Genomic DNA, 20,381 nt, shown 5'->3' on the forward strand with positions numbered 1-20,381 from the left:
TGGTACTGATCATCAGAAGGCGTGATGCTGGGAGGGTGCTGCACTAACTGCTGGGTGGAGCTTGCATGGTTCGGACGTTGAGTGTGAGTTTAATTGGAACTTAACATAACTGAGTGTCACATCTGTGGCTTCCCCACCAGTAGACCAAGAGGGAATCTGAGCAGGCTAGATTCTAGGTGGGACTCTCTTCATTCTTTTTCATGTTTTTTTTTCTCCTGCATTATATTAGTCTGTCTATTCTGCATGCCTTTCATTGGGGGGAATTTTCTTTCTTTTGTGTTTTGTTTTGTTTTGTTCTTGCATGCTTCACTCTTATTTTGAACTCCACAAAGGTTTGTTTTTGTTGATTATACATTTTACTCCATGGTTTGCGTTCCCCCTCGTTTTGTCTTCTTACAGGTAGAGATTAGTTCTTCCTGTTACTGTGGAGGCCTGGCTACGCTTTCCAAAGGACAATGTTCCAGATGTCACCTCACTGACATCTTCCAAGTGGTTACCTTCCTTCCTTATCTCCCTGTCTTGGAAGGAAGTGACATCACTTACCTGCACCTTGCGTCCTGCGCTTGTTTAGGATTTGTGGTCCAGAACCGTGTATCTTTTGTTTTGCAAAACAGTTACAGGTGCTGTGCTCCCCTGTCCTGCTTCCCGCCGTCCTCTCGTCCTTCAGTCTGTTTTGCTTCTCAGTGTGTTCCATTATTCAGTTTTGTTTGGTTTATTTCTCCTAGAAGCTGTTCGGTTAGAGCTGTATTTTGATGTTATTGTCCATGTTTTCTGTTACCTGAAAGCAACTCACCAAAAAAAAATAATAATAATAATTAAGATAATTTGTTGGATTTTTTAAATGGGAGTAAAAAAAAAGTTGTGCAAAGGATAAAAGGCAAACCCACCAAGGAACTTTTCTGTGGTTGATCCTGGCCAGAGGTGTGACACTCAGAAACGGGAGGCCCGAGTGTTACTAACCAGTATTTAATCGGTTTTTTTAAGACTGAAGTGGCCACCTCCCCGTCGGGTGCCTGGCAGAGGCTCCATAGAGTCAACCAAGACCTCCAAAGTGAGCTGGAAGCCCAGTGCCAGCGGCAGGAGCTGATCACGCAGCAGATACAGACCCTGAAACGTAGCTATGGGGAGGCCAAGGATGCGATACGGCACCACGAGGCCGAGATCCGGAGCTTGCAGGCGAGGCTCAGCAATGCTGCTGCTGAGCTGGCCATTAAGGAGCAGGCACTGGCCAAGCTTAAAGGCGAGCTGAAGCTGGAGCAGGGGAGGGTCCGCGAGCAGCTGGAGGAGCGGCAACACAGTGAAGCCACGCTGAGTGGCCAGCTGAGGGCCAGTGAGCAGAAGCTCAAGAGCGCAGAGGCCCTGCTGCTAGAGAAGACGCAGGAGCTGCGGGACCTGGAGATGCAGCAGGCACTACAGCGGGACCGACAAAAGGAGGTGCAGAGGCTACAGGAGCGCATTGCTGACCTCAGCCAGCAACTGGGTGCCAGTGAGCAGGCCCAGCGGTTGATGGAGGAGAAACTACAGAGAAACTATGCACTGTTGCTGGAGAGCTGTGAGGAGGAGAAGCAGGCACTGCTGCAGAATCTGAAGGAGGTGGAGGACAAGGCCAGTGCCTATGAAGACCAGCTGCAGGGCCATGCACAGCAGGTTGAGGCTCTCCAGAAAGAGAAGCTGAGCGCCAAGTGTGAGGGCAGTGAGCAAGTGCACCAGCTGGAGGAGCAGCTAGAGGCCCGAGAGGCCAGCATCCGCCAGCTTGCTGAGCATGTGCAGAGCCTCCGTGACGAGCGGGACCTCATCAGGCAGCGGTTCCAAGAGCTGATGGAGCGTGTGGCTACATCCGATGGGGACGTGGCTGAGCTTCGGGAGAAACTGAGGGGCAGAGAGGCTGACTACCAAAGCCTGGAACACTCACACCGTAGGGTCTCCGGCCAGCTGCAGAGCATGCGCACACTGTTGAGAGAGAAGGAAGAGGAACTGAAGCACATTAAGGAAACACATGAGAGAGTTCTGGAAAAGAAAGATCAGGACCTCAATGAGGCTTTGGTTAAAATGGTTGCCTTGGGGAGCAGCTTGGAGGAGACAGAAATTAAGCTGCAGGCAAAAGAGGAGATTTTAAGAAAATTTGCAAATGAGTCTCCAAAGGAATCAGAAGAGCCACAGAGTACCCTGGAAGAAACAGAGGACAGTGGTTCACTTTTGGGCCAACAACTCCCAACTGCTGGGGTACCTCTAGGCTTACCCCACATGCGGTTGGAGGATGAGGACTCAGGACCTGCGCTGGAGGAAGAGTGTGGTGATGGCCGCCCCAGCAGAGAAGAGGGTGCAGTGCCCCTGAAATCCTTAGAAGCTCCTGACAGGGAGGGACATCCACAGAGTACTACCAAACCTGACCAGGGAGCACCTGGGCTTAAAAGGCAAAGAATCCGGTTTTCCACAATCCAGTGCCAAAGATACATCCACCCTGAGGGGTCTGAGAAGACCTGGACCAGCAGCACATCATCAGATACCAGCCAGGACCGGTCACCCTCAGAAGAGAGCATGTCCTCAGAGGTCACCCCTAACCCGCTGCCTGTGGCCGGAGACTCTGAGACATACCTCTCCATAATCCATTCACTGGAGACCAAGCTGTACGTCACAGAGGAGAAGCTTAAAGAAGTGACTGTGAGGCTAGAAAGCCAGCAGGGCCAGAGCCAGGAAGCGCTACTTGCACTGCACCACCAGTGGGCTGGCACTGAGGCACAGCTCCGTGAGCAACTTCGTGCCAGCCTTCTACAGGTTGGCACACTGGCCTCCCAGTTGGAGCAGGAGAGACAAGAGAGGGCCACAAGTATTGAGAGCCATGTTGGGGAGCTAGGGGACTTCCAGGCAAAAAATAGTCAGGCTCTGACATGCTTGGAAAACTGCCGACAACAGCTAAGGTCTCTGCCACACACTGGCCAGGAGGATGAGCAGGAGGCACGTGCAGCCTCCCTGGCCAGTGTGGAAAGCACACTTATGAGTGCTATCCAGGCCCTGCAGTCCTGGCCAGCCCCTACAGATGGGGCCAGGGCTGGGCAGGAGGAGGGGCGCTCTGTGGAGAGTAAGATGGCAGCCCCTCTGTGCCAGCAAGCATTGAGTGAGCAGGAACAGGCAAAGCTGCTTTCAGATCAGATAGCCCTGGAGGCATCCCTGATCAGCCAAATAGCAGACTCACTGAAGAACACAACTTCAGATGTGTCTCGAGTTCTCCATGAGGTTGCACGGTCAGAAGAATGGCTGCTGGAGGGAGAAAGTTGTCCCATCTCTGCTGACGCCCCAGCAGAGGCCTGGGCCAGGAAAGTGCTGGTGGATGGCGAGTTCTGGAGCCAGGTGGAGTCCTTCAGTAAACGGCTGGGGACACTGGGAGGAGAGGCAACCAGCACATCAGGAGATGGTCAGCAGCATATCCCCCAAGGCCTGGCCGATGCCACGTGGGTCCGGGCAGAGCTCACCTTTGCCACACAGTTGGTGAGGGAGTCATTCCACCGTAGGCTGCAGAGTGTCCAAGAGACCCTACGAGGGACACAGACTGCCCTACAGCGGCACAAGTGTGTGTTGGGGGAAATCCTGGGAGCTTATGGAACCCCAGATTTTGAGAGAGTGATGCAGCAGGTTTCAGAAGCCCTCGGGTGTCCAGTAGGCAGTGCAGACAGTGTGCAGACATCCTGGGACCTGAGCCTGTTAGGAGAAGTACTGAGTCCAGACACAGACAGCTCCCAGGAGCCCTTGCATGTGTCCCATCAGAGCCCTGGGACCCTTGTTGCTATTCAGGAAGAACTTGCCCAGCAGCTGAGAGAGAAAGCCAGCATCCTAGAGGAGATCGCTGCTTCTTTACCATCCCTACCACCTGCTGAGTCATTAAGGGATTGTCAGAAGCTTCTGCAGACATCTCAGACTCTCTCCTACAATGCTTGTTTGGGAGGCCTCAGTCAATATTCTTCGTTATTGGTTCAAGATGCAATCATTCAGGCTCAGGTGTGCTATGCAGCCTGCAAAATCCGGTTAGAGTACGAGAAAGAACTTCGATTCTACAAGGAGTCCTGGCGAGCTAGGGGGGCCACCTGCCAGGAGCAGGCACAAGTGGTTGGGGCCCTGCGAGAGGAGTATGAGGAGCTCCTCCGCAAGCAGAAAAGCGAGTATCTGGAGGTAATTGCCCTCATAGAAAGGGAAAATGCTGAACTGAAGGCCAAGGTGAGCCAGCTGGACCATCAGCAGAGGTGTTTGGAAGAAGCAGAGACGAAACACAGTGAGAGCATGTTTGCCCTGCAGGGCAGGTACGAAGAGGAAATCAGGTGCGTGGTAGAGCAGCTGAACCGCACTGAAAATACACTGCAGGCAGAGCGCAGCCGGGTCCTCAGCCAGCTAGATGCCTCAGTCAGAGACAAACAGGACATGGAGCGGCAGCACGTGCAGCAGATGCAGACACTGGAGGACAGGTTCCAGCTAAAGATCAAGGAACTGCAGGCCATTCATGAGGAGGAGCTAAGGGCCCTGCAGGAGCACTACTCACGGAGCCTGCTGCACCTGCAGGAGACCCTCAGCCTCTGCCAGCAGCAGCACCCTGAGGCCCTGCCATCCCCCTCGCCCCGCTGGCAGCCAGAGCCTGGGGCTGCCCCACAGGCAGCCCAGGGAGAGGCTGACTCCATGACAGGGCTGCGAGAGCGCATCCAGGAGCTGGAGGCCCAGATGGACATAATGCGTGAAGAGCTGGGCCACAAGGAACTGGAGGGTGATGCAGCCACGCTACGGGAGAAATACCAGCGAGATTTTGAGAATCTCAAGGTCTTCAGCATCATTTAATTTGCAAAACTGATTCTACTTGGAGATATAAGGAGGGGGACCTCAGGGGCTTTCAGGGCTCTCAGATAGAGCTGAGAGATGTTTCTCCATTCTTGACTGCTGTATGGGCAGAGTTGGATGCTGTTCTGCTGTCCCTCTATTGTTGGTCATGGTAGGGTCTTAGTATCACCCACCCAGAAGGAGGACTAGTGGAAGGAAGGCAGGGTCCCTGTGGGAGAAGAGAGTAGTCTTCCCTTCACCTCTCCATGCTCCAAGGGCAGCCTCTGTACTCCCCCCAACACCTCATTCCACCTCAGAGAACCCTGCCTGCACTCCAAACCTGAGGCATCTGCTCAAGCACTGCCTTGCACTCTTGAAGTGTAGTCACTTTTTCTTACTGTCCTAGGAGTTGGGTTTTCCCAATACAGGAGTGTTTTCAAGACATTGTTAAGGGTCCCTTTTCTGTCCCCGCTACCTATAAGCACCTAGCACTGGGTGGGCTCTTGTCTAAGAAAGGCTCTTCTCTGGAGCACAGTTTCAGGGAGCTTCTGTTCCCTTCTCCAGGAGCTGCAAAAGGTAATTTTCTCCAGGGACTGACCTCTGCCCCCATCTGTTTGACACTGCCTTATAGGCCCTGGCTTGCAGAGGTGGTGTCTCAGGCTGGGCAAGTGGAGCAGTCCAAATGCTCTGGCAACCCCCACTTTGTGACCTCACTGCAATATGCATATAGCTGCCTGGGCATCATCCTAGAGGTACTCGTCATCCTTTGGACTCAATTCTGCCCCAGTAACTGCCCTCATTTCCCTCTTCCTCTGAGAGGTGTGTATGGCACATGTGTCCAGGCCCTTCAGGCATGGCCAACACTGATCCCCACTGTCATTTCACCAGCAGCTGTTCCTGCCAGTCAATAGCTACTGCTCAGCAGAACATGATGACTGCTTTCCAACACCTTACTCTAGTGCCAAAAGTGATAGAAGATTGTTCTTATACTTTGCCTCTGTGTGATGACCTGGCCCCCTACCAAAGACTAGAAGGGGAGTCAGCAGCAAGCACCTTCTCAGGCAGTCAAGATGCTGCTTCTCAGTCCAAGTCCCCAGCTCGGTCCAAACCTTTAACCACCGTTATGAACTGTGAGAACTTTTTAGTAGCTATTTTCTTCAATTGCAAATGCAGTGACCCTGTGGTTACTTTACTGAGTGCAGCATCAGTTAGGTCTGGGTGAGTCTTTCAAAGTGAGTGGCACTGCCAAGCACAGTGGTACATGCCTGTATCCAGCTACTAGGAAGGCTGAGTCAGGAGGATTCCAAGTTCAAGACCAGCCTGGGCTAAGTAGCAAGACCCTATCTCAAAATAAAAAGGATTGGGGATATAGCTCAGTGGTAGGCACTTGCCTGGCATGTGCAAGACTCTGGGTTCAATCACCAAGACCACAAAACAAAAAACTGAAAAGAAAAAGAAGAAAATGGCAAGACCTTGGTTTTGATCCCAAATCATTTCTTACTGCCTTCTCTGCAGTCACCTGTGTACCCCTGGGCCACAGTAACCTGCTTTCCCTTGGTATCACGAGAGCCTTCTCTACAGGCTGGCTGTTCCAGTCTCATGTTAGTCACCTGGCTGTGAATATCATGCCACCAGTTAACAAAACATCAGAACCATCGCTCTGGGCCTAGGGTTGCCCAGCAGGGACATTCCTCAGACACAGGTGATGCAGGTGACACAGGTTGGATGGGGAGGGACATCAAAGGCTTGAACATTTCTCAATGTTATCTCAAGCCATCATTGCATAGTATGTACCATCCTGTGCCTGAGCGCTTGCAGCCCATGTGTGGTATTCTCATTGACCCTTGGATATATGCAGAGTTTATAACCAGACAACTTGAGAGAACCTGACTGGTAGCAGTTATTTTATGCAAATTTTAGCCTGGGTCAGAAAGACTGGGGGTGCTGACCCCACAACCCCTCTGACACCCACAGGTCAGTGTCCCTACCACTTACACAACTGTGTATCATAGTCATTGAGGAATTGTTCTTGATCTCAGGGAAGATTGACTTAAAATTAAAATTTTTTACAGATCCTGACCCCTGCTCCCCACCACCACCCTGCCCTGTACTAGGGATCAAACCCAAGGCTTCACACATGCTAGGCAAGTGCTTTACCACTGAACTACATCCGCAGCCCTGGATTAATGTTTTTTTTTTTTGTTTGTTTTGTTTTTTTAATGTGTTTAATAAAGAAGGATCGAGGTCTTTTAAATTTTAGAAAAAATTTTTATCTTAACTTCATGTATTCCAAAGCACTCAAAAGCAAAATAAGATTTATAAGACAGGGTAAATATCCTCAATGTGGAAATCTGAAGCATTTTTTTGAGCACCAGCAAGATAAGTAGAAAATGTCACACCTGATCTCATGCGATAGGTCATGGTCAAAACAGAGGTGCTCTAAAATATCTGTGCAAAATTATCTTTTGGCCCTGTGTATAAGGTGTACATGAGACTTAAGTGAATTTCATGTTTAGACTTGGGCTTCATCTCCAAGGTATCTTATGTATGCAAATATTCCAAAATTTAAGATAAAATCCAGAGTTGAAAATGCTTCTAGTCCAAGTGAGAGATATACCATACCTGAGAAGCTGTGACTGAACCAAGCATGTGGGGCAGAGTGAGGAGCCTGGCCCTAGAAAGCTCCCATCAGATCCGGCTAGGCCCCAGGATTTCCACAGCTGTCCTATGGTACAAAGGCAGCAAGAGGAAAGGAGGGCCCAGGAGACAGATGTCTTCCAGGGTTGAGCTGCTGGGAGAGGGAATGCCTCATTAATGGTGAACAGTATTTAAGACATTTGTCAACATAGCAAATATATTGCAGTGAAGTGCAGGCTCTGACCAGGAACTTGAAAATCCTGATTGAAGATTCTGAGAAAGGCTCATTGATTGTGAGGATCTTAGAGAAAAATACTGAAGCATGATGATACTGAAGCATTCTTGATATCCTTTCTTGAATCCACAGGCAGAAAGAGTAGATACTGGATTAAAGCCTCAAGTGGGGAAGTCTCCTCCCCTCTTAGTTGTATTTGGAAAGCAATGTGGCCACATTCTTCTAGTATTTAAAAGGCAAGGGCTTGGGTTTGTAACTCAGTGAGGCATGTGTGAAGCACTGGGTTCAATCCTTAGCACCATATAAAAATAAATAAAGGTATTGTGTCTCTACAACAACAATAAAAAAAAAAAAAGAAAAGAAAAGAAAAGAAAAGAAAAAAGCAAGGAAAAGAAAAGAAAAAGACCTGATCCTTGCCCGAAAGTGGATCTTGTAAGGGGTTTAGACAGAATGTGCACTTCCATGCTCAAAGTAGCTGCATGCTCTAGCCACTCACAACCACGTGACATACATTAGTACAACTCTGATAGGCCATGCCTGGACTTCCTCTGGCTGTTTGGGATACTTTGGTCTCCTCCTGTGGCATACCCATGCCCTGCCAGTTTATAATGAGGCCATCCCTCTGTTGTATCTTGTTGAAATTAGTTGAGATTTCCTATTTTCCTAAAAAAAAAAAAAAGAAAGAAAGAAAAGAGGAAGACACAGGCTAGCAGGAAGGGGATCCTGTAGTCTGTTATGACTCTCAGTGGACATCTGAGAAGTAAAACAATAGCTTGAGGTCACCATCTGGCTAGTGTCAGGGACAGGCCCCCCAAGCTCCCAGAAATGGGCCCTGTGTACCATCAGCCCACAGGGGATGGAGGCCCCCCAGCCAGACTGTGCTTCACCCCACGATGGCCTTGGTTCCCTCAAGCCTCACCCGTTTGTTGAGAGCACCATGTGCGCATCTGTCACTCCATACCAGCTGTAGCCAGCATGTGTGTTCCATCCTCCCTCCTGTCAATTCCACCTTGCAGTGATGTGCACAGGCCCAGAGCTGGCCTATTTAAATCCCCTCCACACCCTCTTCCCACCACAATATCAGCATCCCATTGATGAATGGGATTTGAGCAGTTGCAGAAAATAGATGGGGAGCATATGCAGTGAACACCTTTCTTAGCTGCCTGGTGGCTAAGAAGACCATGTGAGATCTCCACACCACCCCTAGGAGCCTGCTCCCCTCACAGCCCATTGTGAGGATGTGCAGTGAATGCAAGTTATCACTGGGTCTGGACAGGGCAGGGTTGCTGGTCATTTATTACACAGGACACCCAGTGCAGGCAAATAGAGAAATCGATAAGCCCCTTTTGCATTCTGCAGGCCACATGTGAGCGGGGCTTTGCTGCAATGGAAGAAACACACCAGAAGAAGATAGAAGATCTACAGAGGCAGCACCAGCGGGAGCTGGAGAAGCTGCGGGAGGAAAAGGACCGCCTCCTGGCTGAGGAGACTGCTGCCACTATCTCAGGTGGGGCTGGGGTGCCGAGGGCAGCATCTGGGCCACTTCCTGGGTGGGTCCTGCAACTCAGAAACCGCCAACCTTGCTGAGCCTCTGTCTGGGATTGAAGCTTCATTTTGAAGAGAGGTGTTTTTCAATCTGAGACAGGGACTGGTTTGAGGAGTCCTTTGAAGGCCAGCACTCCAGCACAACTGGCTTCTCAGAGGAATTGACCTCCTCTCCAGCCCCTGCAACAGATACCCATCAGTATGAGACCCCTCTGGCCACAGCAGCCTAACACCAGAGTATAAAGATGCAGCAGCTTCTCCCTGGCAACACACTGTCACAGCCCTGAGCAAGCCCATCCTGTCTGCAGTGTTGCCTTCCCTCTTTATAGTTAGTAACTTACAGTGACTCATTATGTAAGTGTCAAGGAAGAAAGTAGAAGTTCTGGAAAAAGTTGTATGTTGTATAAACTCGTACTTGAATTTAACATTGGTGTTTGCAGTACTGGGAATTGAACCCCCAGGGTGCACTACCACTGACCCACATCCCCAGTCCTTTTTATTTTGAGACAGGGTCTTACTAAATTGCTAAGGCTGGCCTTGAATTGGGATCCTCCTGTCTCAGCCTCTTGAATTGCAGGTGTACACCACCAAAAATAATGCACCTACTTCCCCTGTGGAGAGAGTTGGTTTGGAATTTCCCCTCAGAAATTTGGTTGTGGGAGGCAACCTGTCAGAGAGTTCCTGATGAATGCAGCATCAATGGTGTTCACATGTCACACTGCCCTGACCTACCTTGGCCCAGTGGTGGTGCATTGCTGGATATGCAGCCCCACCCTCTTCATGCTGAGAACCATGTCCTTACCCACAGCCATTGAAGCCATGAAGAATGCCCATAGGGAGGAGATGGAGCGAGAGTTGGAGAAGAGCCAGCGGTCTCAAATCAGTAGCATCAACTCGGACATTGAAGCCCTGAGGCGACAGTACCTGTGAGTCACCCAACCCTAGGCAGGGCCCCTGGGGGAGGCCCATGGGTGGAGATCCCTGCCTTCCTGGGTCTCTCTGAGAGCTTGAGGGTTGGCCTTAGGAGAGGCCATGGTGTTAAGGGCACACCAGACCACCTTCCTCTCCAGTGGTGGAAAACAGCCCACCTGAGGCTTCATATACTTACAGACTAATCACTAAAACCCAAAGAGGTACAACAGATGAACTTTTAAAACCTAGATTGTCCAGGCTGATATCAGAAGCCACCTCACAATTTATTCTCCATCAGTGGCTCCATCAGCTCAGAAGAAACAGAACCTGGCTGGTGCTTGGTGCCTGGGCTCCATGACTATTTGTAGCTAAAGTGACAACAGTCTCTGTGGTCACTTTGTAGGTGCTGATTCCCTTTACATAAGTGGGGGGATGGGGAGAATACACCAGAGCAGTCCCTGTTTTTTTGGTTTTTCCCCCCTCTGTAGAACTGATGCAGTTGGGGGCCCTTGGTTGGCCTTGGGGATCTTAGACTGTGCCAAGTATAGTGCTTAGACTGTGCCAAGGTCTCTGTGATGTGTCAAAGGCCAGGTCCCTGCCTCAGGAGCAGTCAGTGCAGTGGGGCCAAGGCCACAGCAGCTTAGGTGGCATCCTGTAAAGTAGCCATGCTCACCTGACTGGGCTGGGCTACCAGGTGCCAACGCCTGGGTGGCTCATCCTTGGTTCCACCAGTGGGAAGTTGGCCCTTGTGGATCCAGGGTGGCCAAGAACAGCATCTCAAGGGCTGATTTTCTGTATCTTGCACAGCTACTGGGTTTTCAGGGGATGGCAAAAGTAGGCTTACTGAAGATAGCTCCTGAGTCAGGAGCTATTTGCCTGATTTCTCTTAGAAACAGGACATCCCTGTCATCATTGGTGACTGAATTCTGTCCCTAGTGGCATCACCAGAGAAGTGTCATTTTAGAACTCCTTGGCTGTGAGGGATGACCAGGAAGGACATGGAATGCATTTCAACAGGGTGAACCTGACATCCCATGGGCTGTGCCTGCCCTTTGCTGCATGGCTGTAGTGTCTAGTTGACCCTTGGGTGTAGGAAGGGGCCTGGGTCCTGGAGCAAGGGTGGAGGGCTGAGCACCCCTCTCCCCAGGGAGGAGCTGCAGTCGGTGCAGCGGGAGCTAGAGGTCCTCTCGGAGCAGTACTCACAGAAGTGCCTGGAGAATGCCCACCTGGCCCAAGCACTGGAGGCCGAGCGGCAGGCCCTGCGGCAGTGCCAGCGTGAGAACCAGGAACTCAACGCCCACAACCAGGTGAGCCTGAAGTCAGGTGAGGCTGAGCTGGGACCAGACCTCACCCTCAAGGTGGTCCTGAGGGTCTCTGAGCCATGGAGTGGCTTTCCAAACCTGCAAGTCATCCCTGCCACATAGTGAGTGACCATCTGATAGTTCTCAGCATGTTGCTAGAAACTCACTGTATATGGCCAGAGCAAGAATGTCCTGTCTCAGACCAGTTGTTGGGGTTTAGAATCTCTCTTGCTAAGACCAAGAGTCTAGTGGTTTCTCTGAATCTCTGGTTCATTGCCAGGCATGGCGTAGGGCTCACCCCTGAGAGTCAAGTATCCTGTTCCTTGGGGAATGGAGCTTAAATTACTCAGGGTCAGGATCACACTCTCTTGTGTTTATTTTTGTCAGATCATTCCCTTAAAATTTGTGCTGCTCAGAAATTTGAGGTACATTTAAATCCTGGCTAGCCGAAGGGTACAAGTTAGTAACTTTACATCAGTGGAAGCTCCTTTGTGGCACATGTTAAACTGCCCTTTGCCAGCCCACCCTGCTTGACCTTCCTGCCCCCAGCACACAGCCTGATGCTCAGGCCACATAGGGCTGAACATGAGATTGCTCACCTAACCTCTGCAGTGGCTTGAAGATGACAGCTTGTCAGTTGGAAAGAAGATCTGGCAAAAGAGGCAGGTTGGCCAAATCCTGTAGGAACTCAAGTGGAATAAACCACGAAACAAGCAGACACTTTTTTTTTTTTTTTGGGGGGGGGGGGGGTGCTGGGGATTGAACCCAGGGCCTTGTGCTTACAAGGCAAGCACTCTACCGACTGAGCTATCTCCCCAGCCCCCAGATACTTTATTATAGCAGACAGGTGTTAAGGTTTGTGGAATCAAACCTTTATACAACTCTACAGATACAAATAACCCTCCATATCTGAATTTTGCATCCATAGTTTTGACCAACATGTGGAAAATATTTGGGTCAAGAGTTGGAGCCACACTGAATGCGTACACATTTTTTTCCTTATCATTATCCCCCAAATAATACAGTACAGCTGTCTACATGGCATTTACATTGTATTGCATGTCATAAGTGATGTAGAGATAATTTGAAGTGTACACAGGAGAGAGGGGTCCTGGAACCAGTCCTCTACCAATACCAACATTCTACATCCTACCCACATAAATGACTTTTAGAGGGCTGTAAATCACAGGTGTGGAGCTTCAAATGTTGGACCTCAGACACAGCAATGCACACGCACACTGCTTGTGACCCTGATGCTTGGGGTCTCTCCATGTTTTGGTGAGAAATGACTTTTCCAGGTCACATTGTGCAGCTCTGTGGAATGACTTTTGCTGTGTTGTGTTGCTGTCCCCCAGGAACTGAATAACCGCCTGGCTGCAGAAATCACACGGTTACGGACACTACTGACGGGGGATGGTGGTGGAGAAGCCTCGGGGTCGCCCCTCACACAGGGCAAGGATGCCTATGAGTTAGAGGTACTGTCAAGAATCAGGCCCTGCCCTACTCAGCCTTGCTACAGAGGAGCCCCGGAGGATTCAAGATGTGGTCCTTTGGGGCTGGGGTTGTGGCTTAGTAGTGGAGTGCTTGCCTAGCATGTGTGAGGCACTGAGTTCAATTCTCAGCACTGCATATAAATAAATAAAATAAAGTTCCATCAACAACCAAAAAAATAAAAATAAAATTAAAGAAAGATGTGGCCCTTCAACATTGGCAGGATAGACTTTAAGAAAGAGAATGAAGATATGACTCAGTGACTCATTGGCTTGCCTAGCATGTATAAGACTGGGGCCTCCATTCCCAGACATGCCCCCTAAGAAATAAACAAACAAAAAAGACTTAAAGACAGCATGCATGAAAGAACATAGGAAGATCCAAAAGTAATTCCAGAATGGCAAGGGAACAGTTAGCTGCCAGGCAGCCTGAGGTCCACAGGCAGGAGTGAGGACCCCCTGGCGAGGCTATGTAAGATGTAAAACCCCACCTTCCCTCCACCTGCCTGCCAGCTCCACCCTGTTTCTATCTCACCACAAACACTGGCCACATAAAGTGACCCATTTTATAGCTGCATGAGTACTGCGGCCCTGAGATTCTGTTATACTCTACATTTTAGGAGCCAGGAATTCTTTTTAAATCAGAGTAACTGATTCTGGTGTATTAAAGTATCCTCTTAAGAACTCATGTAGATTTCTCTCTATTAGATGATAATTACATCGTAAAAATCCTTCACACTAATGAGTACTGAATGAGTCTGATAAGAGGTTTCTACAGGAGCAGCATTTCCTAAGCCTGTGTGCTGGTCTCAGGAGATGAGCAAGTTGGCAGCAATGGCTCCTAAGCCTCCCCAGGCTGAGCTGGGGTTTTCGGGTCTTGGCAGGGAATGCAATAGTTTCTTCCCTCTTCTGATTCTATGTGGAATATGGAAGCTTTGAGTAATATGAAATTCTCTGAGGTGGGCACAGCTGTCCTGCTCCCTGGTGTGTGGAGGATCATCCTCTCGCCTCTCAGTTTGTGCAAGGACCCTGGAGGGTCCTTGGCTCCTGAATGCCAGTCCCTGATTTCTCTCTCATTGTAGGTATTATTGCGGGTCAAGGAATCAGAAATACAGTACCTGAAACAGGAGATCAGCTCTCTCAAGGATGAGCTCCAGACAGCACTGCGGGTAAGGGCTACACTGAGGAAGGCAGGACTTGGGCAGGCTTTGTCCCTGTGGCTCAGCATGACCACTCTAGGGTAGAGTTCACTTTTGGGAGGATCATAATTTCTTAGTCAAGTTCTTTTAAAACATCAGCCTGAAAATAGGTGCTGGGGAAATGAGCAGCCTGTTGGCCTGGCCATGTAGCTGTTGTCACATGTGTTTCCTGTGGGGTTCATCAGAACAGTGATACCCAGGGGAATGTCCTGGGGTGAGGCAAGGCCTGACTTCCCATTCATAGCTGGATCAGGCCCACCCCATTTGCTTCAGTAATAGAATCCTTGGTCCAGTCACTTAGAAAATCTGAGTCACTTAGAAATCCAGTCACTCAGAAAATCCAAGACAGAGAGGGTTTTCCTGACTTAAGCCCCTGAAGGTTAGGGTACTGGACAGTCAAGACCATGCACTCCTGTGCTCACTGGTCCTGGCAATGGAGGACTGGGCAGATGGGGTGTGTGCCATGCCTGGGTCCACAGTCCCCATTTCTTTTCTTTTGTGTTCAGTTTCTGCCTCTGGCAGACAGATGCACATGTTCCTGTCCTGTGGAGGTACAAGGACCAGGCTCCTGGCCCATAGCCAGTTCTCCCCCAGTTACAGCCCTGATGGGGACAGGCCAGGGTTCCACGTGAGCCTCCTCCCCTGGCTTTAAGTACCATTAGCTTTTATCTGCTCTTTCCTTAGGACAAGAAGTATGCTAGTGATAAATACAAAGACATCTACACAGAGCTCAGCATTGCAAAGGCCAAGGCAGACTGCGACATCAGCAAGTTGAAAGAGCAGCTGAAAGCAGCAACGGAAGCACTGGGAGAAAAGTCCCCCGAGAGTCCTGCTATGGCAGGATATGGTGAGTCTTGTGGGTTACTATTCACAGAGCTTTCCTGGTGTTTGAGTCAGAGCCAGTGAATCCCAGTGCTTGTTGTAGACCTGCATCTCCCCACAGACTAGAAGCACAGGAACAAGGGCTTTGTGTACACTGGCTCGGGATGTAGGGATCACCCTCCTGCCCTGTCAGTACACAATTCCACAATAATGATCACTCTGGTTTTTCTGTCTGCCTACAGAACTCAGCAACTGGGTAGAAGCTCTTGCTAGATGCTTGGACTGAGGGTTTTATTATAAAATCTGTAATCGTCCCAAGTGGGGCAGGGGAGAAAACCTGTTTGCTTCTTAAGTGAACAGCAGGTCTGACTCCTTTCCTGGTTGACTAAAAACATGCTGGTGGCTCTGTGAGACATATCACAGGGAGACTGAAGAACTACATCTTGTCAGGCACTATCAGATAATCCATGACTCCACTTGACCTTCATGTTGACCTTTTAAAAAACCACCAAAAAGTAATTTGTTCTGTCAGCCAGCCACGGAATACTGATAGGCATAGGCTTGGAAGAAAAGTCATATGCATTGCTGGTGTTGGGGGAATGACCACTCTTTCTGGAAGGCCATCTTGCAGTATATAGAAAAATCTAAAATCAAAACATAGACCAACTCTGGAGGGTAATGAAATGATATCAGTGATTGCTTCTAAAGAGGTTGCCAAGGTGTCCAGGACACAGAGAGAAAGTTCTAGAATTAGGGGAAAGCATGCACACCTCTGCCCTACCAAGATAACTGCTGAAAAAGCAAGCATACAGCAAGGAGCAAACAGGTTACTGATCATTCATGTATAAGAGCCGAAAACAGTAGTCACAGTATGGCACAGATTGAGGGCTGTTTGTGATACACAAGACTGTGGATTGAACCCAAGATGCTGTTTCTGAACTACACCCCCGCCCTTTTTATTTGATTTTGAGACAGTGTCTTGCTAAGTTGCTGGGGCTGGCTTTGAACCTGCCTCAGCCTCCCAAATAGCAGGGATTACAAGTATGCACCACTACACATGGCTAGACCTGCAGTTCATAATATTTTAGATATTTTTGTTATGATGTTGAAAGAGAACCATAATGTATTTGATTAATAACAAAAAATTCTACATGCAGAAGATGCATAGGTATGACCAGTGTGTGTCTGTTTTGTATGTGTAGGAGTAGACTTTGTCTCAGTGGGGACAGATCATGAGAAGAACCTGACCTTACCTTGTTTTGTGATAGTCCTGTGTCATCAGGAGGCAGCTGGTAATGAACAGATCTTGGGACCAGCTGGTGTGCCAGGAGCGGGAGACTCAGTCTCCTGATGAGAGTACACATCACTCAGCATTTGCACAGCTAAAGCCCTGGCAGGAACCAGCTCTCCCCATGTTCTGGTGCTTTATGGTATTCCAAAAAAGCCTACTGTGTGTGATGGTTGTGGGCTTTGATTTCCTGCAGACAATCATTCAAGGAAATGTCTAAGTATTCTTTGTGGGATTAAACTTGGAAGTTTTTAAACATTCATTCTGGTCCAGAGGGTTTAAAAAACAAAGGGTAATGAGTCTCTTTGTTCCTTCAGACATAATGAAATCTAAAAGCAATCCTGACTTCCTGAAGAAAGACAGATCCTGTGTCACCAGGCAGCTTAGAAGCATCAGGTCCAAGGTGAGTGGCATCCAGCCTCTGTTGGGTGGAACTCAAGGATGCTGGGGAGAGAAGCAAGGCCAAAGCCAAGTTTACCATGGTGCCAGCAGCAGAGTCCCTGGGTCCTGCAGCCAGCCTGCCTGCACAGTCACCCTGCTGGACTGGTTCAAGCTTCATGTCTCTTTCATGAACTACCATCTGGCAACAACACCAGGAGGCCAGGGCTGCAAGGAGCAGGGTGTAGAGCGTTTGTCTTTTACCTCCAAGGCTGAGCTTCACCCCAACCCGTACTTGCATCTACTCTGTCTGTATTATTCCTCGTTTGTCCCTGTCGTAATACTGGTGCCACCTGCCCTTCTTCAGTACAGTAGCCGATCCTCAGTGTGCTCCCTGGAGTCTGGTGTTCGTCTGTCTCTGGGGAAGGATGGGTGGAGGGGGGCCTGGCCAGCATGTTGCATTTAGGATTGATTGTGTGTGTGTCTTATTTTTGTTTTTTCCCCTGACAGTCCGTAATTGAGCAGGTCTCATGGGATAACTGACTCGCGCCCGCTTCCAGGTCCCCTGTCGTGTAGGTAAACCACCTCTCACCACTGCCCACCTGCCCATGCAGGGGCGGCTCTCTGCATGCACTGCTCACACTTCCATAGCACACGCCTGTGCTGTTGTTCTTTTTTTTAATTCATCCAGCAAGCACATACAAAATCCACATGAGATTTCTGCACCCTGTTCTGGGGCGCTAACTAGCACTCTAACCCCTTCAGAGCTGACCCTTGCCCAAGATACCCCCATGCCTGCTGGGCAGGTGTTAATGCATGCTGGACAGTTCATGCACGGTGCTGAGCTCACATCCCCGACCTCTGGAATACAAACCCATTCTGCCCTCTGTCAAGAGGTAGAGCTGACAGATGCCCACTGCCCCTGGCAAGCAGTGTCTGCCCTTGCTGGAGACCTCACCTACCTATTGAGCAGCCTTGTTGGCCCAGCCTCCCTGTCATCCAGTGCCCCCTGCTGCCCCATTCTTCACAGCCCTTCTCAGCCTTCCGGTCCTTCAGGGTTGCCGGTCAATATGTGTAGGAAGCACCTGGGGAAATGGTTCACAGGAGCCTCACAATTGCACAAAGATACATGATTATCTGCCAGCACTTTTAAACAAAAGCCTTCCCCAGCACCATGGAAGGAAGGCACTGTCCCAACAGAAGGAGGCGGGGCAGCCCTGCTGATGAAATGCTGCCTGTTAGCATGAGCAGGGGACACAATGGCCCTGGAGCTTGTGTGGTCACTAGCTCCTGCTGCTTATGAGCCCCCCCCCCCAACCTTCTGGGGCATTCTGGTAGCCAAGGGACATCAGCCTTGAGACTCAAATGAGATGTGTCTGCCTTAGTAAGAATCTTAAGAGAACCCAAGGGGTTTTTTTCCTAATTAAATTGATTTTATTTTTCTGCCCAAATATGGTTTAAGCTTGATTGAAAATTTTGGGCCTTTTCCTTTAAACATGACAAGTTTAGTAAAAGAAGCTTGTTATTTTTGGGCTTATGAAGTTTGTCTTCCTCTCTGAGGCTGGACTCAAGCTGCCACCTGTTAGCCTTTCCTAAGTGAGCCTAAAGTTCCCTGAGGGAGTTGGACCTTTAGATCTAGAAATGCCTAGAAAGGACATTTGAGGGCAGGGTTGGGGGAGTACAAGGAAATCGTACTGCAAGGTGTCCTTGCACATGCTGCATGACTCTGCAGTGACATTAAGACAAACAGGACTATACATGGGTCTTTGTAGTGCTCTGTGCTATATCAGACAGAGCACTGGGAAGTCACTGAAACAAAGATAGGACATGAAGACCTTTGTGGACACCCAAGGAAGACTATCCAGGCCACCAGGGTACAGTCAGACTCCAGAGAGGACTAGGAAAGGACAGAGGCAGACACAAGAACACAGTCTTATCAGAGTGTTCTTTCAGTTTATTTTTGGCATTGCCAGGTTCCAGTGGAAGAAGCCCTTGGTACACAGGGCAGACCTGTGGGCCCCAGCAGACATGTAGAAACTTTGTAGACACCCTTTGAGACACTGGGTGCTGCACTAGGGCTGACCTCTGGTGAGGCATGTCGACCCTGCTTTCCCTGAGTACATTGGAAGACTCCCTCCAACCCCACAAGAAAACAGTGAAGGTGACCAGAAACTGAACCTTTCATTGGTGCCTTTTGATACAGTCTTGGCTGTGTACTGATCAGCTGCTTTCATGCATGTTGTTTTTACTTCCTGCTTCACTCAAAAAGATAGCAAGTCTCAGTGCCTGTGAATTAAAGCAAACTAGTTCAACAACAGTCAGCACAATTCTTTCTTGGATCAAGGGCAGGGCAGAGAGAATTCTCTCCTTGGTGTTCTCATGGAGGCCCATGTTTGTGGTAACCTCGGAGTGGATTAAAGAGACTAACCAGGGAGGGGGTGAGCCCCAAAGGAAGCCAGTGACCACCACCACCACCACCACCCCACCCTGAGACCTGGCAGGCAGTAGTCCATTTGTGGCCCTGTCTTCAGGCTAAGGAGCACCTAGGAGAAGAATCCAGAGGCCCTGGAGGGAGGGCCATCTCCAGGGTGTGAGGGGCAGCGCAGGACTTCGGTCTACTCTCTGCCTTTAGAACTGCAGTGCCTCACCTGACCCCAAACTGCCCTGTCTGTCCCAAGGCGTGCAAAGTGGAACCCTGAGTACTGTGTAGAGCCTGCTGCGCCAGCTGTCCTTTGGGAACTTCCACCATGCACACAGAGGGCAGTCCCAGAGGCCAAACACTCCTGTTCACATGAGTCTTAGAGCAGCCAGTTTAAGTCCTAAAGAAAGTTCTCAGCTAGAAAGGAGCAGGCCTGGCAATGCCACACAGCCCCAGCATTCTGCCAAGGTCTGCCTCAGGGGGCACTTAGCTCAGGGCCACCTGCCTGCGTGGTGACCATGCCTCTGCCCAGCACTCTAGGAACCTGACTGCTTCAGAACACCTGGGATCAGGAGTGGCCCCAGACGCTCTAGGTACACGTGGTTGTCTATCCACTTATTTCATACACACCAGCCCTGAGTGTTGAACAGACACTCGGAGCTGTTCTGAGTGAAGCTGGGCCCCAGACCTTAGGAAATGCCAGGCTGTCCCATGAGCCACCCCACTGCTGGAGATGCCAGAGGCTAGGGTCCCAGAAAGCAGTTTCACACCATTTAGTATTTCAACTAAAACTGATATGAGGATATGAGCCAAAAGCCACCCTCTTGGTTTGCTGTTCCTGGTAGTACAGCCTGTGCCCCTCCAGCTATATTAAATGAGCCCTGCAGAATCAGGCAGGGCTGAGCCTACCACTGACGCTGGTTGTGAAGGGGAGATTTGGCAACTGCGGAACCAAGGTCCAGCCATCCAACAGGACATTGTGATGTTTGTTTACAGTCATTCTGATAAGTGGTGTTTCTTTTCTCATCCTATGAAATCTTTAAGAAAAGTCTGAGTGAAGTGGGAAATAGTCTGTCCCCCAATTAGGAAAATATCCATACTCAGGACACTCTATCAAGATCCCATGGGAACAGAATATAGGTTCTACGTTCTGGAAACTCTCAGCTGTGTTGGTGTGTTCTTAAAAGTTGCAACACCTGGTGATCCACCCCCAGGCTTCTGCTTGGGAAATGCCCAAAGTGTGTCTACAGCAGCAGGTGCCAAGCAGGATGCACCAGGAGAGCAGGGCACGCATCCCAAGATTATCAGAACCATAAGCACAAAGGAACAGACGTGCACAGAAGCACATACGGGAAGGG

At 49.8% G+C, this 20,381-nt stretch overlaps 1 protein-coding gene across 10 annotated transcripts in view; it reads left to right on the forward strand.

Moving 5' to 3' along the window:
• Nucleotides 1-20,381, forward strand: part of MPRIP (myosin phosphatase Rho interacting protein) — a 135,803-nt gene that overhangs the window by 114,288 nt on the left and 1,134 nt on the right. For 6 of the 10 annotated variants that reach the window (XM_079133761.1, XM_079133762.1, XM_079133756.1 and 3 more), the window contains 8 exons: nucleotides 985-4,800; nucleotides 9,029-9,176; nucleotides 10,023-10,140; nucleotides 11,274-11,433; nucleotides 12,783-12,902; nucleotides 14,000-14,086; nucleotides 14,801-14,963; nucleotides 16,544-16,629. In XM_079133761.1, the coding sequence (XP_078989887.1) occupies nucleotides 985-4,800; nucleotides 9,029-9,176; nucleotides 10,023-10,140; nucleotides 11,274-11,433; nucleotides 12,783-12,902; nucleotides 14,000-14,086; nucleotides 14,801-14,963; nucleotides 16,544-16,629 (4,698 nt within the window). Of the gene's footprint in view, nucleotides 1-984; nucleotides 4,801-9,028; nucleotides 9,177-10,022; nucleotides 10,141-11,273; nucleotides 11,434-12,782; nucleotides 12,903-13,999; nucleotides 14,087-14,800; nucleotides 14,964-16,543; nucleotides 16,630-17,114; nucleotides 17,181-20,381 lie in introns of all 10 variants that reach the window. The other 4 variants (XM_079133759.1, XM_079133758.1, XM_079133757.1 and 1 more) reach the window with 4 other exon arrangements.

Source organism: Sciurus vulgaris, assembly GCF_902686455.1.
Source record: "Sciurus vulgaris genome assembly, chromosome: 3".
Taxonomy (NCBI): Eukaryota; Metazoa; Chordata; class Mammalia; order Rodentia; family Sciuridae; genus Sciurus; species Sciurus vulgaris.